This window comes from Euphorbia lathyris, chromosome 7, assembly GCF_963576675.1.
Source record: "Euphorbia lathyris chromosome 7, ddEupLath1.1, whole genome shotgun sequence".
NCBI classification, from domain to species: Eukaryota; Viridiplantae; Streptophyta; class Magnoliopsida; order Malpighiales; family Euphorbiaceae; genus Euphorbia; species Euphorbia lathyris.
Window position 1 is genome coordinate 3,911,196 of NC_088916.1, and position 24,332 is coordinate 3,935,527.

At 35.8% G+C, this 24,332-nt stretch overlaps 3 protein-coding genes across 3 annotated transcripts; all 3 read right to left on the reverse strand.

The window, feature by feature from the left end:
• Nucleotides 1-5,900: 5,900 nt before the first annotated feature.
• LOC136201055 (disease resistance protein RPV1-like) lies at nucleotides 5,901-11,186 on the reverse strand. Its single transcript, XM_065991605.1, has 4 exons — nucleotides 10,427-11,186; nucleotides 9,261-10,311; nucleotides 8,730-9,056; nucleotides 5,901-8,305 (listed from the first exon to the last, which is right to left on the reverse strand). The coding sequence occupies exons 1-4, from the start codon at nucleotides 10,924-10,926 to the stop codon at nucleotides 5,987-5,989; spliced, it is 4,197 nt and encodes a 1,398-aa protein (XP_065847677.1). The 5' UTR covers nucleotides 10,927-11,186; the 3' UTR covers nucleotides 5,901-5,986.
• Nucleotides 11,187-13,576: 2,390 nt separating this feature from the next.
• Nucleotides 13,577-16,856, reverse strand: LOC136201057 (disease resistance protein RUN1-like). The gene is made up of 2 exons (XM_065991607.1): nucleotides 14,228-16,856; nucleotides 13,577-14,158 (listed from the first exon to the last, which is right to left on the reverse strand). Exon 1 carries the CDS (start codon nucleotides 16,854-16,856, stop codon nucleotides 15,795-15,797), a length of 1,062 nt encoding a protein of 353 aa, XP_065847679.1. The 3' UTR covers nucleotides 13,577-14,158; nucleotides 14,228-15,794.
• A 74-nt stretch (nucleotides 16,857-16,930) lies between these two features.
• LOC136201056 (disease resistance protein RPV1-like) lies at nucleotides 16,931-20,978 on the reverse strand. The gene is made up of 4 exons (XM_065991606.1): nucleotides 20,239-20,978; nucleotides 19,073-20,123; nucleotides 18,539-18,865; nucleotides 16,931-18,121 (listed from the first exon to the last, which is right to left on the reverse strand). The coding sequence occupies exons 1-4, from the start codon at nucleotides 20,730-20,732 to the stop codon at nucleotides 16,931-16,933; spliced, it is 3,063 nt and encodes a 1,020-aa protein (XP_065847678.1). The 5' UTR covers nucleotides 20,733-20,978.
• Nucleotides 20,979-24,332: the final 3,354 nt, after the last annotated feature.

Below are 24,332 nucleotides of genomic sequence, written 5' to 3' on the forward strand. Positions count from 1 at the left end.
TTCATCGCCTAACAGTCCTACTTTCTTCCCACTTGCTTCATCATACATACTCAGCGGACAGTCAAACCCCATCCACCGGAAAGTAGGCGTAAAATCCCAAATTTTAAGAGAAAAGAAAAGGAGAAGGGACTAATCTCACTCTCCTAGCGATCATATGCATGATTCTCACCTTTCTTTTCCTCTCAGCTTTCTTTTCCACAAGATTCAAGATATGATTGAAGAAGATTGCCACGATAACTTAGATCTCCCGAGGAAGTGATCTCGGCTTCCCTGAAAGACCGAAATCCTCTTCTTATTCCCTCTAGTGCTAAATAAAAAGATCTTTGAGCAAGGGCTAACTTTTCAACAGACGAAGATAGGCCTCACCAAACACTTCATGCCCAAAGGAAGAAGCAAATGCAACTAAGGACGATGACGACACTCTGAGCAACGATGCTGCAATGATATGGGCTCTACTTGCTACTTTTGGGGTTTTTTTTGCTCTCAGGAAAGTTCAAAACAAGCGGCAAATTCAACCCCTCTTATAGACAAAAGGGCGAGAAAATAAAGAGTTATGCTATTTATTGCCAATAATACCGTCCTCGACCCACGTGTCACTCTAAGACAACACTTATTATGTCCCTTAATGATGCATGTTCTTTTACAAGCATGACTCATTTCTAGGTCACCAAGGACTACCGCCTCCGAATGACACGTGGCGCTCACATAAACAAGCACTATTTGGGCACCACACTAAGCCCCCGCTAACAACATCAGCCAATATACTCTGCATTCCTTGTCGGGATCCTATATCAAATGGTTAGGTCACAACCAAAGGGACGGACTAATTGATAAAGAATATGAGTCCATAGGCCTAGCCCACCTAATCAGCCTCCTTTGCCTATCTAAGACCGGATCCAATAGAGAACAGGCCCACTTGGCCAACTAGCCCAAAGCCCAAGGGCACAGGAGACATTTGACCAAATGCTTTATGGTAAAGTGACTTAAAATCCCCTCTCACTGAATATTACTCTATTGTGATCTCTGTGTGAAACTAACTTAACCATCAGAATGCATTCAGGGAACCGATCCCAGCACACATGAGGAGACTAGACTGCTGAACAGTGAGCAGAAATCTCATATCTCCGTTAGTTCTTATACATAATTTTACCATTTCATATATTTGAACTTCTCCAAACATATTCCAAGCAAATTTGAACCTCATCCTATCAACTTATAAATTGATATATAACCAAAAAAGTTAAAAAATCAAAACTTTATTTGTGCAATTAATAAATTAGACTTCCACACACCATATCCCAATCAAAATCTCAACAATTAATTACATAAGATTTAGAAATGCCCTAGGATTTTAGAAACAGCAGTGTAAGTACGAAGTATTACAACTATAAGTATAATCCCTCCAACTACTACAAATTCAAATGTAAATCTCTTACAAGTTCCTGAGATTTTAAAGTAACATAAACATGGAATTATAATGGAAGAATGCTCCAACCAAGGACATTAACGTGGAATTATAATTGAACCTGTAAGACTGAAGAATTTCAACAAAAACATTAACATGGAATTATAATTAAACCTGTAAGACTGAAGAATGCTCCACTTAGTAACCATGTGGCAACAAAAAAAAATTACATTTTCTGTTATACGAAATTGCTTTGAGCAATTGGATTTAATAAAAAAAAAATAGTTTTTTTATTATTATACCATAAGTAAAAATTAGTTTTTTTTTCAAGTGGCTGCCACGTCATTATTCTGATGACATTTTTCTATTGGCCATAAATAGTTTACTAAAATAAAAAGGAAATATCAATGATTTATTGAAAAGGTAAATTACACCAATGATCACTGAAGTTTAGAGTCAATTTCAAAAAAGCCATCCGAACTTCATTTTGTTTCAATAAAGTCATTCAAATTTGCTTTTTATTTCAATAAAGTCATTCTTACCAATTCAGATAGAAGAAATCACTAGAATAGTGACCTAACAACCACATCGGAAAGAATTCTTCTACGTATAACATAACAGTCACTGAGCTAGGTGGCAACCACATGTCGTTTCGGTCAGCGGTGAAAGTTGACTATTGCTAACGTGGAAGCCACGTCATATTTTCTCTGTCTTTTTACTTTTAAAGTCGCCGGGGTGACTTCATTTAGACAATTTAACATTTAATGATTGTATTGAGACAAATTGAAGTTCAGTGACCATTTTGAGACAATCATAAAGTTTACTGACCAATGGTGCATTTAACCCACCATCAGTGCAATTAACTTTGTAAAACAGACTCTAAACTTCAGTAATCATCCATGTAACATACTGAAACAGAGATATTTATAAGAGCAACTTACAATGGAGAATTGATGCTTCTTCTTCATGGAAGTATAGATAGTAGGAAACACAGGATGAGCACAGATTGATCCAAGAATTGATGTTCTCCCTTTTCATGAAATCCAACTCCATCAAATGCTCCAACCAAAAAAATTGATCCAAGAATCACAAAAGAAGCTAAAACATCAGTTACAGATATGTAAGAAAGTAGTTGCAGATATGTAAGAAAGTATGCTCAGATCATCTAACCAAACAGTTAGGGCTGTAAATGAGCCGAGCCGCTCATGAGCGGCTCGGTGATCGGCTCGATAAAAGCTCGGCTCGATTTGTAAACGAGTCGCTCGTAAACATGATTTACTGGCTCGGTTCGTAAACGAGCCGAGGTTGAGCAGGCCAAAGCTCGGCTCGAAAGCTCGCGAGCAGACTCGATTAGAACATTTATGAACAAATTTTAGTTTTGTAGAAAACTATATAGTTTTGTGTTAGTTCACAAATATCTAAACTTAATATTATTTCATTTGCTATTAGATGAGTTCGTTCACAAACATAATAAATGAATAATAGACGAACTATTTGTAAGCATCTTGTTTATTTATAAACGAACTTTGCTTGTTAGCTTGTTTATGTACACATTTAAAGAGTTATTTGCGAGCAAATTTCACAAATATAATTAACAATTTACTCACAAACAATTCATGGTTAGATAATTTTCTTAATGAACCAAGTCCAAAAGAGGATTTTAGGCTCGATACAAGCTCGAAGCTCGGCTCAAGCTCGTTGAGCAAGCCAAAGCTCGGCTCGGGCTCGGCTCGTTAATTTTATAGCAAGCTTGGCTCGTTACCTGTAAAAGAAGTAACTATAAATAGAAATTATTGCTTAAACATGATCTATATTTAAATAGGATTTTGGAAGGTACCAAAATGGGGGTTAAATGCATCGCTGGTCACTCGAGTTTTAGGCTCATCACCCTCTTTGATGCGTACCAGATGAATTTTACAATCCTTTTGCCTGATTTTATTATTCAAATAATAGGTTAAATGGGTTTCATGTGTTATTTTGTTTCACTTATTTTTTTATTCATTTAGTTAAATGGGTTAAATGAGTCAACTCGTGTCAACGCGTTTAATAAATAGGTCGTGTCAGAGTTGACCCTTAACAAGTCAACAGAGTAGATCGACATGACCTGTCAACCCATTTAGCTTATATAGCTTATGGAATTGGATTTAGAGATTATTGTCTAAATAGGATTTTGTGATAAGGAACCAAAATCCAATTCCATAAGCTATATAAGCTAACAACAGTAGGCATTCCACTCCATTTAATCAGCTCTCCTTTTTCATGAAATCCAATTCCATCGAAAGCTCCAACCCAAAAGATTGAGATAGGAATGATAAAAGAAGCTAAAACAGCGGTTCCAGAAATGTAAGGAAGAATACTTAGATCATCTAACCAAATAGTAGGTAAGCTTATAAGTGCTGAAATAAGAACAAAGCTTTTTGTTCCACTTATACTTAAACCAGCAAGTTTGATGTTCACATTTGAGAATAAGTTGTGTATTTTATCTCCTTCAACTATTGAGAAACCTATTGCTACTAAATATAGTTACACATGATTATGTTGATCCAAATTCTTCCTCTATTACCTGTAAACGAAGTAATGATAAATAGAAATTATTATCTAAATACGATTGGCTAAACCGTAATTAAGCTCCGGAACTTTCATGATCTTGATGATCGAGTCTCTGATTATTTATATTTCAAGATTAAGCTCATGAACTTTAGTTTTCACACCCATTGAGTCCCTTGTTAACGGTTCCCTTGGGTAACCGTTAGTAAACGGCTCAATGCGTGTAAAAATTAAAGGTCAGGAGCTTAATCAATAAAAGTTATAAAGATTAGGGATCCAATCTGTCATGGAACCATTTGAACTAAAAGCTCAAACTTATTGTTAAGGGTCTACTAATAGGTGAAACACCTCCACACGCGAATGTCCACTGGGCTTGAAGCGTGCACAAACACAGGCCCATATTACCATGTCCTGCAAATAACTCAAAAAATGGAGCTGCCAGGAATCGAACCCTCCACTTGGTCACACTGGCTCTGATACCATGTCATGAAACCGTTTTAACCAAAAAGTAGTTAAGGGTCCATTTCATATTAATAGTTTTTAGTTAAGCGTCCACTTCATATTAATAGCTGACACACTCCCACACGCGAATGCCCACTGGACTTGAAGTGTGCACAACAAACACAGGCCCAAATTACCATGCCCTACAAATAACTCAACAAATGGGGCTGCCATTGCTAGGAATCGAATCCTGGATCACTTGGTCACACTGGCTTTGATACCATGTGATGGAACCATTTGAACTAAAAGCTCGAGCTTTTAGTTTAATTGGTTCCATCACACAATCAATAAAAGTTATAATACATAAAATAGAGTCGTAAAGGGACTCAATCAATAAAAGTTATAAAAAGAATCTTTTGTTACAGTACCAATCAATATCTCAACAATTAATTGCATAAGATTTAGAAATGCCCTAGGATTTTAGAAATAGCAGTGTAGGTACAAAGTGTTACAACCGTAAGAGCATCTCCAACAGCCTCTTAGTGCACTCTCTAAAAATAATATAAATAATTGACTCTTAGTCATTTAAGAGTGACTAAGATATTTCATCTCCAACAACACTCTTTATATTCACTCCTTATTTATTATTTTATTATTAAAAGTATTAATTGTTGTTATATTTACCAATAGTGTAAGGAGAGAGACTCCTCAATTATAAATTATTAATAAAAAATGACTTAAGAGGCACTAAGAGGTGGAGAGAGACTCTCTATTAATAGAGAGGATGGAGAGGCTCTTGGTAATTTAAGGAGCCACTAAGAGGCTGTTGGAGATGATTTTTCATTCTCCCTCCTCAAATTTTAACTTAAGAGCCAATTTAAGAGGCTGTTGGAGATGCTCTAACAACTATAACTATATTGCCTCCAACTATTACAAATTCAAATGTAACTCTCTTATAAGTTCCTAATATAAGATCCTAAGATATTAAGGTAACCTAAACATGGAATGCTCCAACCAAGGACATTAGATCACCAAAAAATGTCCCATCTCTTGACCGCATTACGCATTCTAGTGGACGTGTATCCTCGCGCGTTTAAGACCGCATATATGCGGTCCTGATTGTGTACGTGACTGCATATATGGGGTCCTATACATGTCCACATTCAGACGGAATCTGGACCGTGTATATGCGGTCTGGGTCATCCATAGGACTGCATAGACGTAGTCCCCTGGACGAATCCTCTTGGGCCAATCCGGACCTCTAACACACAATTCGAGGTCCTAGTGATAGGTTCATAGTGATATCCTTCTTCACATATGCATCAACAGCTATACTAGGCTACTGGCTATTTAATGTTTGTTTCAGATGCTGAATCTCAGATAACCTTAGACCTTCCAACATCAAAGTTAAGTTCAAAAATAGCAATATACAAAACAAGAAGCCAAATATTCAATACAAGAAGCCCTTGAGATATTGTATTATGGCTGCAATGACTAAGTTAGGAAGAATATAAATGAATTCTCCATGCATTTTTAGATTGATAAAATTACAAAACTTGAAACAGAAAATGTACATAGTTACAGGTATAAAAACTAGTGCTTCTGTAGCCTCTTAATTCTTTTCCTAATTGCAGCATTGACACGGTACACAAGTCGGTTTTTTATGGTTATCTCCTTTTGTATTTCTGTAATACAGTTGGGGCATAGAATAAGCAAACGTCGTAAAACATCTAAAGGAAGCGATTTGAACAGCTTTGAGCAACCAAAGAGATGAATTTCAAAATTATTCAACCCAAAAATACTGCGAGGAAGAACCCTCAGATAGTGGCAATTCTCTAATCTCAAAATCTTGAGCGATGAAGGCAGTTCAGCGGGAATTTCTACAATTGTACTAGAGCTTAAATCTAGTTTTGCTAAACAGGTTAAAGCATTCAAAGGTGGTAGCTTTTCCTGGATGAAGCAACCATAGAGACGAAGAGTTTGAAGGCTTTTCAACTCAAAAATGTTTGCAGGAAGAATGCTGCAACGATCTAGTGTCAAATCAACAAGTGATGAAGGCAGTTCAAAGGGGATTTCTATGAAACTAAAGCTAATTATTTCTAGCAGTTTTAAAGAGTTCAAACCATTCAAAGGAGGTAGTTTTTCCAGATTTGAGCAATACCTGAGAATAAGAGTTTCAAGGCATTTCAATTCACAAATGTTGTCTGGAAGAATCTTGAAACTGCTGCAATGGTCGAGTGTCAAATCAACAAGTGACATCGACAGTTGGGTGGGGAGTTCTGTAATGCCACAACTAGTTAGATGTAACTTTTTTAAAGAGCTCAATCCATTTAAAGGAGGCAATTTGGCTAGTTTTAAGCAACTATTCAGAACAAAAGTTTGAAGGTATTTCAACTCGCATATGCTGTCTGGAAGAATCTTAAGATCTTTGCAATTCTCTATGCTCCACTCAATAAGTGAGCAAGGCAATTCAGTAGGGATTTCAACAATTGCAGAACCATTTAGAACTAGCCTTTTTAAAGAGTTCAAACCATTCAACGGAGGTAGCTTGTCAAGTTTTGAGCAATCACTGAGATCAAGAGTTTGAAGGCATTTCAACTCACATATGCTGTCTGGAAGAATCTTAAGATCTTTGCAATTCTCCATGGTAAACTCAATAAGTGAGCAAGGCAATTCAGTAGGGATTTCAACAATTGCAGAACCATTTAGAACTAGCCTTTTTAAAGAGTTCAAACCATTCAACGGAGGTAGTTTGGCAAGTCTTGAGCAATGACTGAGATTAACAATTTGAAGGCATTTCAACTCACATATGCTGTCTGGAAGAATCTTAAGATCTTTGCAATTCTCCATGCTAAACTCAATAAGTGAGCAAGGCAATTCAGTAGGGATTTCAACAATTGCAGAACCATTTAGAACTAGCCTTTTTAAAGAGTTCAAACCATTCAACGGAGGTAGTTTGGCAAGTCTTGAGCAATCCCCGAGATCAAGAGTTTGAAGGCATTTCAACTCACATATGCTGTCTGGAAGAATCTCAAGTTTTTTACATCTGCGCATTCTCAACTCGTGAAGTGATGAAGAAAAGCATTTGATTGATGAAGGCAGTTCTCGTATAGCAAGCTCATCCAGTATTAACTTCTCCAAATTCCCTGTGAAGTCTGGTAATTTGCTTAGATTCCAGCAGCCCCTAAGATCTTCCAATCCAGAGTTTTCAAGTTCCAAAATCTTTATGCTACTCGGAATCTCTGGAAGGATCTTTAAATTTGTGCACCCTTGGAGATAAATGGTGTGGAGAGATTTTGAATGAATGAGGCTTGGGAAGCTTCTCATGTTTTTGCAAAACCTCATATCTAAAAATCTAAGATTCTCTAGATTCCCAATACATGGTGACCATTCTACTATAGAAGACTTCTGTAACTCCAACCTTTTTATGCAATTTGGGATCTCAGGTAGCATTGTCAAATTTGAGCAACCGGAAAGATTAAGGATACCGAGGGATTTCAAATGAACTAGACTAGGAAGACTTGCAAGATTTTTGCAGTTTTTCATATTTAAAGCAGTAACATTTTCCCAAAATGGAACAGATGACCACCCTTCAAATCCTGAATGCTCTAGTTCTATCCATTGTATGTCCCTTGGAATCTCTGGAAGCATCTTCAAATTTGGGCAATAACTCAGATTAAGTCGCCTAAGAGATACCAACGTGGCCATGTTTGGAATACTCCTCAAATTTGTACACCAATGCAGGAAAAGATCAGTAAGATTGTGGAGGCATTGAATAGAATGGGGAATCTCAACTACACTTTGGCAATCTGCAAGACATATTTTCTCTAATTTTGTTGCTGAAGAGAGATCCGGTAGCCTCCTCAGTTGAACAGAATGAGAAAGATCAAGCCGTTTAAGGTTTTCAGGACCCTGGAAGAAATAAAATGTAACTAGTTCACCAATTTGTTTATTTATTTATCATGCCAAAGATGGAATATTCAAATCAGCAAGAAAAAAAACTGACACTAAAAAGAAACATGTACACGGTATACTGTTGCAAACGGTTCATATTGATGCGTATAGACAACTAATTTAAGAGTTGAGATCAAATTTTAATAATTATATAAATTAAGTTGACAAATAGTAATGTACTAATTTAGATTTCAAGTAGCGCATACGTACAATTGAAGAATTTCAGAACTAGAATTGAGATTTAAATCATAACATAAGTGCGACTAGGAGTATGAGAATAGCAACAGACTTGTAAATAAGATTGGACAAGTTTTCTCAATGAGATTGTGTGTGTGGTTATGAGAGACAGTAAATAAGTAAGATATATATGTCAAGAGCAAACCTTGCCATCCCAAAGTTGTATGATATTGCTATCCAACAAGGCAAGTTCAACAAGATTCTGCATGAAATAATTTGACGGCAAAGAATCGAATGGATATTCTTCCCAGTGCAGCAATCTTAACTTGTGCGGAAGCTGCAAGAGATTACTTGATTGAGAAGATTCAACAGTGAAGACTGGGTCTTGCTTCTTTTGCCAAAATAGATGACGATAAAATTTTAGAAGTCTTAAGTTGGGCATTGAATGAGACATATCCAACGCTGTAGAACTTAAGGGGATGTTTTCAACTTTAGACATATCCAAGAGTATGCCTTCAATTGCTTCGTTCCTCTAACATTCAGCAGGAAAGAATACAAGATTAAAAGTACTCTATTTCCACAATTAAAATGATATATTTCATATGGATAAAAGAAATGATATACTTTAATTTCAACTAGCCATGTAGACATTGTTAGTTATATACTAATGGTTTCTGTTCATAGATGTATTGTAGAGATAACATATGATAGCTTATGAGAGAAGGAATATCATTACCATATTTGTCGTCAATAGATGAAAAATATCCTCATGATTCCACAACAAATTACCCCTCGTCCGAGCAATATCTCGACCCATCTCCTGTATTAAATCATGCATCTCTATTGTATTGTCCCTAATCCTTATGAGACACTTCTCACTTAGGCGAATTATTCCCCAGCCATCTAAAATATCTGCTACAGAATTCACAGCACATCCTTTGAAAAAACATGCAATATCAAGAAAGATATCCTTCGACATATCCTCTTCTAATCCGTCATAACTTATTTTCAAGATTCTTTGGATGGAGGGTTCTGGAGATTGTTTTAGTTTATTCAATAGAAGTTCCCATTCGTCAAGTAACCTTTTGTGTAGATGAGAACCCAACAAGATAAGAGCTAATGGAATACCTCCTGCATAATTAACTACTTTTTCTGACAACTCTTCGTAACCCTTTTGAGGATGCATTTGTTTGAAGGCTTTCATACTCAACAGTCGAAGAGCATCACTATCATTTAATCCCTCAACCTCATATATTTCATCAACAACATTGAGGACTTGTTTATCTCTGCTTGTTATGATGATCCTACTTCCTGGACCAAACCAACCTTCACCTATACCAAAAGCTTCTAATTGGTTTAGATCACTTGTGTCATCAAGAATAGCAAGAACCTTCGATCTACTTAGCTTATCCACGAGAAAAGCAGGTAGCACACAAAGCAAGTCTACATCTAGAGTTTCAATTCCTAGCAGCTTATAAAAGAATTTGCTTCGCAAAGCAACTAATCCAATCTTCTCTGATTCTTCCCTAATATTGCGAAAAAAGCAACAATGCTCAAATTGATGAGATATCTGACCATAAACAATCTCTGCAATTGTCGTTTTACCAATACCACTCATTCCCCATAATCCTACAAAACGAACACCAATTGAACCCATTTCTAAACATGATAGAATCCGCTGAATGTGTAAATCTATCCCAACTAACTGATTAGAAGCAATGAAGGAGATAGGATACAATTTCTTCATAATATGCTCTGAAACCTCCTCAATTAATTCGGATTCATGCCTAGATATAATGAACAAACAGCATAAATAGTCGACACAACCAAAGAAAAGATAGCACACTTGTATTTTAATTTCAACAGTTATAAATAAGTGGACTGTGGAGTGGAGTGGAGTACCTGTTACTGCTGGAAATTTCACCAGATAGATCGGCTGCTTCTGTCAAAGCAGATCTCCATTTCTCCACCTTGTATACGCAGTCCGCGAACTGCTGCTTCAGTTGCTTAAATGCTTTGCCAAAATTCCCTTCCTGCTTCCTGACATGAGTGGGTTCAACCTGATAGAAAATTGGTAAAACCTTTCGATCCATTGTCTTCATACACTCCATAATCTTCACCAATTCATCGAGGCACCATCGCGATGATGCATAATTTTCTGAGAAAATGACGACGGAATACTTCGATTCTTCGATCGCTTTCAAGAGATTTGGGGAAATGTATTCTCCTCTTTCAAGATCATGTTCATCGATGAATGTCTTAACATGTTTTCGACACAAAGCAGAGTATAGATGGCTAGTAAAATTAAGGCGGGTATCAGTACCTCTAAAACTTAGAAAAACATCATAACTAGTTTTAGAGGCAGTTATTGAAGATGAAGGTGAAGATGAAGAAGAAGCCATTTGCAGAAATCTCAGTTGTTCTGTTTGTTAGCTACAAAGCGATTGGGGAAAAAACTTTGGAGGATTTACAGGAAGAAGCTTGGCGGAGGCAGGAATAGAAAAAGGAAGTGAGCGATAGCAGCAGCTCTGTCCTTATCTGCAGCCTCCATGAAATTTCTTCCAACTTCAGAAATTGCACAAATATTTCTAGTGTGTAGGAACATCCTATCTCCTTCTTCGAATTGACTAGTGATTGTGGGAGAATTATTCGCAAAAAAGTTTGAGATATTTTCCTCTTACTTCACTCCTAACTCTTAGCGTGTTTGGAGTTTGGAGGTTAGTGGAGGTGAGTGTTAATAAAGGTAATGGAAAGAGAAGGGAAGTGATGGAAAGGAAAGTTAAAAATTAATTTTGTTTGAGGATTTATAGGATGTAAATGAGGTTAAATGTTTAATTTCGTTTGGGAGTTTAAATCTGGAGGGTAATGAAGGTTAAATTTATTCTGCAGAGACAAAAAAAATTTAAAAAAAGTTTACGTTACTTCCATTAACCCCCAATTTGGAGGTTAGGGTCTGCTTGGATTGAGGTTAGTGGAGGTTAATTAAAGGGAGATTATTTGTGTAACCTTGTTTGGGAAGGAGTTTAAATGGAGGTTATTTTTCTAACCTTGCTTAACCTTGTTTGGGAATGAGTTTAAGTTTAAATGAGGGTTAAATGGAGGTTCAAAAACCTCCAATTTCAGTCCCACCAAATTGGTGGGATCCGGAGGTTCTCTAATCTCCCCTCCCTTCCCTTTCCCTCCCTTTAATTAACCTTCCCTCCCTTTAATGAACCTTGCGAAACTTTCATCCAAGCAGACCCTTTAGAGTTTGGAGGTTAGAGGAAGTAAAGATTTAACCTCATTAACTCTCAAAAAATAACTCCCAAACAAGGTTAACTTAATACTTAACCTTCCGTTACTTCCATTTACTCTCATTAACCTCCTCACAAACAAGGACTTACGCCATGTTTATTCCTTGAAGACAATGTAATGTTAGAACTCCGTAAAGGGACTATTTCGAAAACGATGTAAATTTCTTAAAAAAAATTTGACACTTTTATGTTAGGTGGTCATAAAAACCGTCGTACCAATGGCCAGTCGGCCAGTTTCTCTGGCCGACTGTTGGCCGACTGTTCAATGGTCAAGCGTTATTTCTGACCGCCGGAGTATATAGGCATATATATTTGCATCCGTTTTTTTTTTATTATTTAACTATAAAACTGGGTCGAAGTGAATTTTTAACAATTATTATGATTTTTATTTATGTTCAGGTGCCATTAGAAGATTTTAGTGGTGACGAGATCGATTACAATAATCGTTTAATTATTAACATGATTTTTCAGACAAGTTCAGAAGCGGTGCAAAAAAGTTGCAATTCAACATAGTTTCGAACTGATTATTGCTTCGCATAAACGGAGGAAAGCAGAAGCTCTTGAGATGTTGTCGTGAATAAACTTGTCAATTAATGAGTAAAATTACTCTTATCTGCTGACATTAGAGATAAACTTGAATTATTTTAAACCTTACGAGTAAAATTATTCCTAGATATCAATATATAGTAGTGTATTTGTACACCTTATCTATTAATAGAATATTAACAAAGAGTTAATTTAACTTATATATTATGCTTTTTTAAAATATTATTTTTAGATATCAAACTTGTACTTTTAATTTTAATTTTGTATTTGAAGTAAAATCAGTCCCAACAAAAATAACACATATCATATATTTAGTATTTCTCTAACTCGTCAATTTCTCCGATTGAAAAGTTTCATGATGACCGGATATAATAAACTCGATCAATAAAAGTAAAATACATAAATGATTGGTTTAAAGAATAAAATTATACAGTTATCATCTTTTCATTGGAAAAGTTCACTACACCGGGATCATAGTAGAATTTCTCCGTTTATGATATTCTTATATATGTTATGTTAGACTAATTTGAATAAGGCTTAATACATCATTTGCCCCCTGAACTTGTATAAAATATTCAGTTAGTCTCCTGAACTTGCATAAATTATAATCAATTGATTACTTGGTTGCAAAAAAATAAGTTAAATGCAAAAGATGTATTGCACGAGTCTTAAAAAAAAATAAAACGACCAAAATCGAGATATACGGTTCTAATATTAGAGAAGACAAGTTTGTAATTGAATAAGTAATAACTTCATTTTTAATCTATTTATGAATTACGTAATAACATTTTAAAATGCGTGGAATGCATCTTTTACATTTAATTTACTTTTTTCGACCGAGTGATCAATTGATTACATTTTTTGCAAGTTCAGGGGGCTAACTGAACATTTTATGCAAGTTCAAGGGGCTATCAGGACACTTTGAAAGTTCAGGGGCCAATCAATTTTTTGGACAAGTTCAGAAAGCAAATGATGTATTAAGCCTTTGAATAATATTCTCATTAGTTGTGGCACTCAAAAATAATTTTACCCAAACATTATAACAAATATATAATTATATCCTTAACATTTTCAAATGACCAATTTTATCCTTTATTACAATTATATTATACGCAGTCACGAATCTCATTATCTCCACTTTATCTACTTGTCATGTTGTCGAACTTCAATAATTGATTAAAGACACATGTATACACATAATAAAAAAAAAAGAAGTGAAAGAACAAAATTATTGACTACAAAAATGTTCGGTTAGTAATGATTGAAAATTAACTCAACTTTCAAAGATAACATGTGAACCAAAAAAAGTGGTTCGGCAGTTGGATATAGCTAACTAGCATCAAGTAAATGTTTGAGTTCCTTCCTCAATTCTTCTATTTCAAAAGGGGCCACACGATACGTAATTCCAGTTCAATTTCTTGGTCCACTTCACGCCTTGGCGGAAGTTTCTTTGGAAACTCATCGGACATTAAGGGTGTACATCAGTTCAAAATCGAACCAAACCAAACCAAAAAAAGCAAATACCAAAATTATCAAAATAATCGATACCGACACCAGATCGAATAGTATGTAAAACAAAAATATAACCGAACCAAAATATTTGGTTCGGTTTGGTTTTAAACCAAACAAACCAAATTAATTAAAAAACAACTCCCACAATTTGCTTTGCTAGTTTTAAATGTTCCACTTCTAGCCTTGTTGTAGATATTGGAGCCAAAGTCCCAATAATAAAAACTTCATATCGGTCACTACGTAAGTCCGAACTCCAAACTTCAAAGACCATCAATGCAATTAACTTCGCAAAAACAGACTCCAAAATTCAGTAACCATCGATGCAATATATCAAAAACAAAGAGTAACTTACAATGGAGAATTGATGCTCTTCTTCATGGAATAGATAGTACGAAACACAGGATGAGCACAGATTGATCCAAGAATTGCTACTCCCTTTTCATGAAATCCAACTCCATCAAATGCTCCAACCCAAAAAATTGATCGAAGAATCACAAAAGAAGCTAAAACATCAGTTGCAGATATGTAAGAAAGTATGCTTAGATCATCTAACCAGATAGTAGGTAAGATTATAAGTGCAGAAATAAGAAGAAAGCTTTGTGTTTCACCAAAACATAAACCAGCAACTTCAATGTTCACATTTGGGAATAAGTTGTGTAAGTTATCTCCTAAGAAACCTGTTGCTGCTAAATACAACTCCAAACACATTATGATGTTGATCCAAATTCTTACTTTGTTACCTGTAAAAAAGTAATGATAAATAGAAATACAATATCTAAATAGGATTTTGAGATAACGTACCAAAATGGGGGTTAAATACATCGTTGATCACTCAAGTTTCAAGCTCATCGCCCTCTTTGATGCGTAGCTAATGAATTTTACAATCCTTTTGGTTGATTTTATTATATAATAGCTTAAATGAGTTTCATGCTATTTTTTACCCATTTTTTATTCATTTAGTTAAAATGGGTTAAACGAGTCAACCCGTTTAATAAATGGCTTGTGTCATGTTAACTCATTTATTAAACGGGTCGTATCAGAGTGGACCCTTAACGAGCCATCAGAGTAGATCGACATGACCAATTAATGACCCGCCAACCCATTTTAACATGCCTAATTTGGGCTAGCTTTCTCCTTGTGTTTTAAGTGGATCACATGAGGACGTTGATTGTTGATGATTACAAGATAAGTAGTGTTAGGGACCGGAAAAGTGTGGGCTTTAAAAAAGAAAGACACCAAGTACAACTTTGAAATCATCCATAGGTATTACAGAAAAGTACAACATTGCCAATCACTTGCCAGCGAGTTTACTGCTTTAAATGTGCAACTTCTAGCCTTGTTATAGAAACTGGATCGAAGTTCCAATGATGAATCAGACTCTCATTTGGCAGATACACTTCTTGATAGCTCCGTGGGTACATAACCCATCTCTTGACCGCGTATATGCATACTTGTGGATGTGTATCATGGCGTGATCAAGACCACATAAACGCGGTCCTGATCGTGTACGTTACTGCATATACAGGGTCTTATACACGTCCACGTTCAGACAGATCTGGACCACTTACATGAGGTCTGGGTCATCCATAGGACTGCGTAGACGTAGTCACATGGACGTGTCCTCTTGGGCCAATCCGGACCTCGTATACGCAAATCGAGGTCATGGTGATATGCTTCATCTTGTGCACCTTCACATATGCATCAACAGCTATACTAGGCTACTTAATGTTTGTTTCAGATGTTCAATCTCAAATAGCAATTGACAAAACTCTCATTAATCAGAAAATGAAGTATGAGATATTGTATTATGGCTGCAATGACCAAGTTAGGAAGCATATAAATGAATTCTCCATGCATTTTTAGATTGATAAAATTACAAAACTTGAAGCAGAAAATGTACACAGTTACAGGTATAAAAACTAGTGCTTCTGTAGCCTCTTAATTCTTTTCCTAATTGCAGCAGCGACACGGTATGACAGTCGGTTTCTTATGGTTATCTCTTTTTGTATTTCTATCCTAGAGCTGGGGGATAGAAACATCAAACGTCGTAAAACATTTAAAGGAAGTGATTTGAACAGATTTGAGCAATCGGGGAGATGAATTTCTAAAAATTTCAACCCAAAAATACTGCGAGGAAGAACCCTCAGATATTGGCAATTCTCTAATCTCAAATTCTTCAGTGATGAAGGCAGTTCAGCAGGAATCTCTACAATTGCAGTAGAGCTTAAATCTAGTGTTGCTAAACAGGTTAAAGCATTCAAAGGCGGTAGCTTTTTCAGGATTGTGCAACCACTGAGACAAAGAGTTTGAAGGCTTTTCAATTCAAAAATGTTTGCCGGAAGAATCTTGAGGTTTCTGCAATCTGTTATGCTCAGGTGAACAAGTGATGAAGGCAGTTCAGAAGGGATTTCTACAATTGTACTAGAGCTAAAACCTAGTGATGTTAAACAGGTTAAAGCATTCAAAGACGGTAGCTTTTCCAGGATCAAGCAACCATTGAGACGAAGAGTTTGAAGGCTTTTCAATTCAAAAATGTTTGTCGGAAAATTTTTGAGATTTCTGCAACACATTATGCTCAAGTGAACAAGTGATGAAGGCAGTTCAGAGGGGATTCCTATGATACTAGTGCTAATTATTTCTAGCAATTTTAACGAGTTCAAACCATTCAAAGGAGGTATTTGTTCCAGATTTGAGCAATACCTGAGAGCAAGAGTTTCAAGGCATTTCAATTCACAAATGTTGTCTCGAAGAATCTTGAAATCGCTGCAATGGTCGAGTGTCAAATCAACAAGTGACAACGACAGTTGGGTGGGGAGTTCTATAATGCCACAACTAATTAGATGTAACTTTTTTAAAGACTTCAAACCATTCAACGGAGGTAATTTGGCAAGTTTTGAGCAATCACTGAGATTAAGAGTTTGAAGGCATTTCAACTCGCATATGCTGTCTGGAAGAATCTTAAGATCTTTGCAATTCTCCATGCTCCACTCAATAAGTGAGCAAGGCAATTCAGTAGGGATTTCAACAATTGCAGAACCATTTAGAACTAGCCTTTTTAAAGAGTTATACCATTCAAAGGAGGTACTTTGGCAAGTTTTGAGCAATCGCTGAGATCAAGAGTTTGAATGCATTTCAACTCACCTATACTGTCTGGAAGAATCTTAAGATCTTTGAAATTCTCCATGCTCCACTCAATAAGTGAGCAAGGCAATTCAGTAGGGATTTCAACAATTTCAGAACCATTTAGAACTAGCCTTTTTAAAGAGTTCAAACCATTCAACGCAGGTAGTTTGGCAAGTTTTGAGCAATCACTGAGATCAAGAGTTTGAAGGCATTTCAACTCACATATGCTGTCTGGAAGAATCTCAAGTTTTTTACATCTGCGCATACTCAACTCGTGAAGTGATGAAGAAAAGCATTTGATTGATGAAGGTAGTTCTCGTATAGCAAGCTCATCCAGTATTAACTTCTCCAAATTTCCTGTGAAGTCTGGAAATTTGCTTAGATTCCAGCAGCACCTAAGATCTTCCAATCCAGAGTTTTCAAGTTCCAAAATCTTTATGCTACTCGGAATCTCTGGAAGGATCTTTAAATTTGTGCAACCTTGGAGATAAATGGTGTGGAGAGATTTTGAATGAATGAGGCTTGGGAAGCTTCTCATGTTTTTGCAAAACCTCATATCTAAAACTCTAAGATTCTCTAGATTCCCAATACCTGGTGACCATTCTACTATACAAGAATTCTGTAACTCCAACCTCTTTATGCAATTTGGAATCTCAGGTAGCATTGTCAAATTTGAGCAACCGGAAAGATTAAGGATACCGAGGGATTTCAAATGAACTAGACTAGGAAGACTTGCAAGATTTTTGCAGTTTTTCATATTTAAAGTAGTAACATTGTCCCAAAATGGAACAGATGACCACCCTTCAAATCCTGAATGCTCTAGTTCTATCCACTCTATGTCCCTTGGAATCTCTGGAAGCATCTTCAAATTTGGGCAATAACTCAGATTAAGTCGCTTGAGAGATATCAATGTGGCCATGTTTGGAATACTCCTCAAATTCGTACACCAATGCAGGAACAGATCAGTAAGCTTGTGGAGGCATTGAATAGAATGGGGAATCTCAACTAAACTTTGGCAATCTGTAAGACATATTTTCTCCATTTTTGTTGCTGAAGAGAGATCTGGTAGCCTCCTCAGTTGAACAGCATGAGAAAGATCAAGCCGTTTAAGATTTTCAGGACCCTGCAAGAAATAAAATATAACAAGCTTATCAATTTATTTATTTATTTATTGTCATGCCAAAGATGGAATATTCAAATCTCCTTTCAAATCAGCAAAAAAAAAAGAAAACTGACACTAAAAAGAAACATTTAAACAGTATAGACTGTTGCAAATGGTTCATATTGATGGGTATAGACAACAAAACTAAGAGTTGGGATCAAATTTTAATAGTTATATAAATTAATTTGACAAGTAATAATGTACTAATTTAGTTTTCAAGTTGCACATAGTTGAGATTTTCAAACATAACATAAGTGCGACTAGGAGTATGAGTAGAGCAACAGACTTGGAATCGCTTACAAGTTGGACAGGTTTTTTCAATGAGTGTGTGTGGTTATGAGAGAGTAAATAATTAAGATATATATGTCAAGAGCAAACCTTGCCATCCCAAAGTTGTATGATATTGCTTTCCAACAAGGCAAGTTCAACAAGATTCTCCAAGAAATAATTCGACGGCAAAAAATCGAATGGATATTCTTCCCAATGCAGCAATCTTAACTTGTGCGGAAGCTGCAAGAGATTATTTGATTGAGAAGATTCAACAGTGAAGACTGGCTCTTGCTTCTTTTGCCAAAATAGATGACGATAAAATTTTAGAAGTCTTAAGTTGGGCATTGAATGAGACATATCCAACGCTGTAGAACTTAAGGGGACGTTTTCAACTTTAGACATATCCAAGAGTATGCCTTCCACTGCTTCGTTCCTCTAACATTCAGCAGCAGGAAACAATACAAGATTAGAAGTACTCTATTTCCACAATTAAAATGATATATTTCATATGGATAAAAGAAATGATGTACTTTAATTTCAACTAGTCATGTAGATATTGTTAGTTAAAATTAATGGTTTCTGTTCCTAGATGTATTGTAGAGATAACATATGATAGCTTATGAGAAAAAGGAATATCATTACCATATTTGTCGTCAATAAATGAAAAACATCCTCATGATTCCACAACAAATTACCCCTCCTCCGAGCAATATCTCGACCCATCTCCTCTATTAAATCATGCATCTCTATTGTATTGTCCCTAATAGTTATGAGACACTTCTCACTTAGGCGAATTATTCCCCAGCCATCTAGAATACCTGTTACAGAATTCATAGCACATCCTTTGAAAAAACATGCAATATCAAGAAAGATATCCTTCAACATATCCTCTTCTAATCCGTCGTAACTTATTTTCAAGATTCTTTGGATGGAGGGTTCTGGAGATTGTTTTAGTTTATTCAATAGAAGTTCCCATTCGTCAAGTAACCTTTTGTGTAGATGAGAACCCAACACGATAAGAGCTAATGGAATACCTCCTGCATAATTAACGACTTTTTCTGATAACTCTTCATAGCCATTTTGAGGATGCATTTGTTTGAAGGCTTTCATACTCAACAGTCGAAGAGCATCACTTGGATTTAATCCCTCAACCTCATATATTTCATCAACAACATTGAGGACTTGTTTATCTCTGCTTGTTATGATGATCCTACTTCCTGGACCAAACCAACCTTCACCTATACCAAAAGCTTCTAATTGGTTTAGATCAGTTATATCATCAAGAATAGCAAGAACCTTCGATCTACTTAGCTTATCCACAAGAAAAGCAGATAGCATACAAAGCAAGTCTACATCTGGAGTTTCAATTCCTAACAACTTATAAAAGAATTTGTTTCGCAAAGCAACTAATCCAATCTTCTCCGATTCTTCCCTAATATTGCGAAAAAAGCAACAATGCTCAAATTGATGAGATATCTGACCATAAACAATCTCTGCAAGTGTTGTTTTACCAATACCACTCATTCCCCATAGTCCTACAAAACGAACACCAATTGAACCCGTTCCTAAACATGATAGAATCCGCTGAATGTGTAAATCTATCCCAACTAACTGATTAGAAGCAATGAAGGAGGTAGGATACAATTTCTTCATAATATGCTCTGCAACTTCCTCAATTAATTCGGATTCATGCCTAGATATGATGAACAAACAGCATAAATAGTCGAGACAAACAAAGAAAAGATAGCACACTTGTATTTTAATTTCAACAGTTATATATGAGTGGACTGTAGAGTGGAGTGGAGTACCTGTTACTGCTGGAAATTTCCCCAGATAGATCGGCTGCTTCTCTCAAAGCAGATCTCCATTTCTCCACCTTGTATACGCGGTCCTTGAATCGCTGCTTCAGTTGCTTAAATGCTTCTCCGAAATTCCCTTCCTGCTTCCTGACATGAGTAGGCTCAACCTGATAGAAAATTGGTAAAACCTTTCGATCCATTGTCTTCATACACTCCATAATCTTCACCAATTCATCGAGGCACCATGCCGATGATGCATAATTTTCTGAGAAAATGATGACGGAATACTTCGACTCTTCGATCGCTTTCAAGAGATTTGGGGAAATGTATTCTCCTCTTTCAAGATCATGTTCATCGATGAATGTCTTAACATGTTTTCGACACAAAGCAGAATATAGATGGCTAGTAAAATTAAGGCGGGTATCAGTACCTCTAAAACTTAGAAAAACATCATAACTAGTTTTAGAGGCAGTGATTGAAGACGAAGATGAAGATGAAGCCATTTGCAGAAGTCTCAGTTGTTCTGTTTGTTAGCTACAAAGCGATTGGGGAAATGTTTTTGGAGGATTTGCTGGAAGAAGCTTGGCGGAGGCAGGAATGGAAAAAGGAAGTGAGCGAAAGCGGCTGCTATGTCCTTTATCTGCAGCTTCCATGAAATTTCTTCCAACTTCAGAAATTGTACAAATATCCTATCTCCTTCTTCGAATTGAGGGTGGAGGACAGGGAAGTTACTTGACTGAGAATTGGTCAAAATGACGACTGAATTTGGACTTTAATGTAATTAAAAATAGTTGTTGAAGACCAGTGATTGTGGGAGAGTCGTTATTCGCCAGTTTGGAATTAGCGGTTAGCCGAGCTGTTAACTGATTTGATTAACTGATTTGATTAACTATTTGTGTAGATTTATTTGGTAAAAATTAGCTAATTGATAATAGCGGTTTGTACAAAAAAGACGAATAAGGGCATTTCTTTTTTTAATACATAAAAATATATTTAAAATAATTAAAAGTATTTTCATATCTTTATTAATGCATACACATTAAAGAAAAACATATGTTTATTTATACAAATGAAAACAAATGTTTAAGAAGTATGTTGGTATCGTCTACTCCTCATCAAACTATGAGTAATGTCAGTACGAACTCTTGTCATTTCATTAGTACTCATACGTTGAACTTCTTGTGTGGAACTAAATTCCATATTCGAAAATACTTCTGGAGGAATAAAAGTAGGATCTTCATCTATGATCCTAAATGCTGGATCAGAAACTTTGCTTAATCTTATATAGTTATGCAATGCAAATGCAGCACAAACGATTCTATTTTGATATTACAATGAGTATTTGGGTACTTTCTCTAATATTGTTCATCGTGCCTTCAAAATGCCAAATGCCCTTTCAATACAACTTTTTAAGGAAGAATGAGCGCGATTGAAAATTTCTTGAGACCCTTTTGGATTCGCGCCACGAAATTCCGATTGATGATATCTTATCTTGTGGTAGGGCGTCAAATATCCTTCCCTTTCAGGATACCCTTTATCTACCAAGTAATATTTACCTAAACATGAAAATATAAACTCACATTACTAATATATACATTAATAATTGTTAAAAGTAAAATGAATAAGATTAATGAAAGAGGCTAATTACCAGGAGGAGGTTTTGGAAAGTTTAAACTTGGATTACTAATAGTATCTTGAAAAATATGAGAATCATGAGCCGATCCTTCCCAACAAGTTAGCACATAGGTAAAAAGCAAATCGAAATCACATGCCGCCATAACATTGAGAGTGGGTGTTCCTTTCCTTCCTCTATATCACAATTGATCCTCCTCAACAATTATAACATTGATATGAGTACCATCAATGGCTCCAATGCAATTCTAATAAGGTCATTAAGGTTATAATATGATATAATTAAGGAACAATAGAACTACAAATAATTACCTTAAAATGTGGCATATATCGATTGTCATTGGCAATTTGAGGAGGAATTTCCTTGAACTCAGGATCCCTCGGTCTTAATATATCTCTTGACAAGCCATCTATGGCATCCAAAACTTCCTTAAAAATTATACTAACAGTTTCACCAGAATGTTGAAACCGCTCTTGGACATCACGATTTGAGGCTCCCTTGCTAAGAACCCATACAAATAAACCTACTTTTTCCAAAGTTGACATTCTATCCGAAGGAAATAACTCATACTTACATTCTAGATCCATGCATAATCGTTGAAATGTGCTTTGTGTCATTCTGAACATATTAAAACAACGTTTTTCATGGCCATTTAATATTTCTTGCATCCATTTTTCTCCCGTTTGAAATGAAGTCATGCATGGCTCCTTATGTAGGTATGTTACATAATAAAGACTAACATAACCTAATAAAGAAGCCATGGAGTCCCAAAATGCACTATCCCGACGTCTCTTCCGTATCCAATTACGTAAAACATGCAAATCCATACCTACAAACATTAAAGAAGGTTAGGAATCAAAAATTTAATTAGTAAAACAAGGTAGGACAAATAAACTGGTTTGCAGCAACAAATTGGTGTCCAGTTTGCAGCAGCAAACTATGCAAACTGGACACTAGTTTGCAAACTACGCAAACTATGCAAACAAGGTAGGACAAATAACCCAGTTTGCAGCAAGTTTGCAACTGCAAACTAACCTAGTTTGCAAGTGCAAACTGAGCCTGTTTGCAGTTGCAAACTGAGTCAGTTTGCTGCTGCAAACCGGGCACCAATTTGTCCCAGTTTACAGCAGCAAACTCTGCAAACTAGTGTCCAATTTGACACCAGTTTTTTTTCTTCTGCAAAATGGAAACCAAACTAATTGTATTCCAAAAAGCATAATATATGAAAATACAAAAAAAAAATATTTGAAATATAACAACCCATCAATTTGAAAAGTAGAAATAATCCAAATGAACATAAAAACCAAAACCAAAGCATTGTCATAAATAAAAATCATGCATTACTAAAAAAGACATAAAACAATTGTTTCATAAATAATCCAAACCAGGTTACATAGTCTCATAAATAATCCAAAACAGATCCCCTACAATCCGAACAAACAATATATTGTCTCATGAAAGATTCAAAGCATATCAAAATTCAAAACAAATTACCTAGTAATCTAAATATGTTTTACATTCCAATAATGAAAACTAATATTGCATACTAGACTAATTTGATACATTCTTATCATTCTCGAACAAGTAATTTATCCATTTAATCCTTGTGTCGTCATCGGGCATGCAATTGAAAATTGTTCTCTTTTCGTGGTTTTCCATCAAGCAACAAGAAAAATAGAATTCGGGGCTGCCATGCATTAAGCCAGACATGTTAATCAACTTGCCAATGAATCAGCAAGTGTATGTGAAGAGTCATCAAGTGCACGTGCTTCAAGGCTCATCAACTCCATATCGTTGACATTCCTCTTGGTAACGACTTTCACCATAGCATCTATTTTTTCCATCACAGCTCCTCCCTTTCTTCCATTTTCTATCTTACGACTCTTAGAGCTCTCCGTAACATCGTGCTCAAAACTTCTCTTGCTTCCGATATTATCATGTTCAATTGGAGAAGGAGAATGAGAGGGGATTTGGGTATAATCATTCCAAACGTCTTGCCAATCCCTAATAACTTGGTTATGGCTAAAACTAACATTCTCACTCATTTCAGCATCACAGTCATTTATACCAATAATATTTGATGGTGGTGTAGGGATATAGACGGATGGAGAAGGACCCATGGGTAAAGAAGGGACATTGGTTGTTTCTTTTGCTCGTTCAACTGGAGTAAACTTAAGCGCCCCTTGAGCAACTGAAACTCCAAAAAGTTGGTCCATCTTGGACTCAAGATCAGGCTCAATACCTTCATCTTGAAAAGCTTTAAAACGAATATTTTCCTATAAAATAAGATAAATGAAAATCAGCTTGAAATTAACAAAGTTGATTTAATTTTGTATATTGTGAGTTAAAACAAGTGTAAGTAAATAAGGTAACCTCAATCTTTTTCTTCCACCACTCCTCACTAGCGCTTATTGTTCCTTTTACATGATCCCAGCCTAATCCGGTCTCTTTTCCTTTAAATGCTCTCCAA

Bases quoted from the DNA above. Each gene is read 5' to 3' on its own strand.
- LOC136201057 (XM_065991607.1), bottom strand. From the start codon at position 16,856: ATGGAGAATTGCAAAGATCTTAAGATTCTTCCAGACAGCATATGCGAG.
- LOC136201056 (XM_065991606.1), bottom strand. From the start codon at position 20,732: ATGGCTTCATCTTCATCTTCGTCTTCAATCACTGCCTCTAAAACTAGT. The intron at 20,124-20,238 runs GTACTCCACTCC...CATCATATCTAG, and splicing joins GAAATTTCCAGCAGTAACAG to GCATGAATCCGAATTAATTG. The intron at 18,122-18,538 runs GTTTGCTCTTGA...TATTTCTTGCAG, and splicing joins TACAACTTTGGGATGGCAAG to GGTCCTGAAAATCTTAAACG.
- LOC136201055 (XM_065991605.1), bottom strand. From the start codon at position 10,926: ATGGCTTCTTCTTCATCTTCACCTTCATCTTCAATAACTGCCTCTAAA. The intron at 10,312-10,426 runs GTACTCCACTCC...CATTATATCTAG, and splicing joins GAAATTTCCAGCAGTAACAG to GCATGAATCCGAATTAATTG. The intron at 9,057-9,260 runs GTAATGATATTC...GCTGAATGTTAG, and splicing joins ATCTATTGACGACAAATATG to AGGAACGAAGCAATTGAAGG.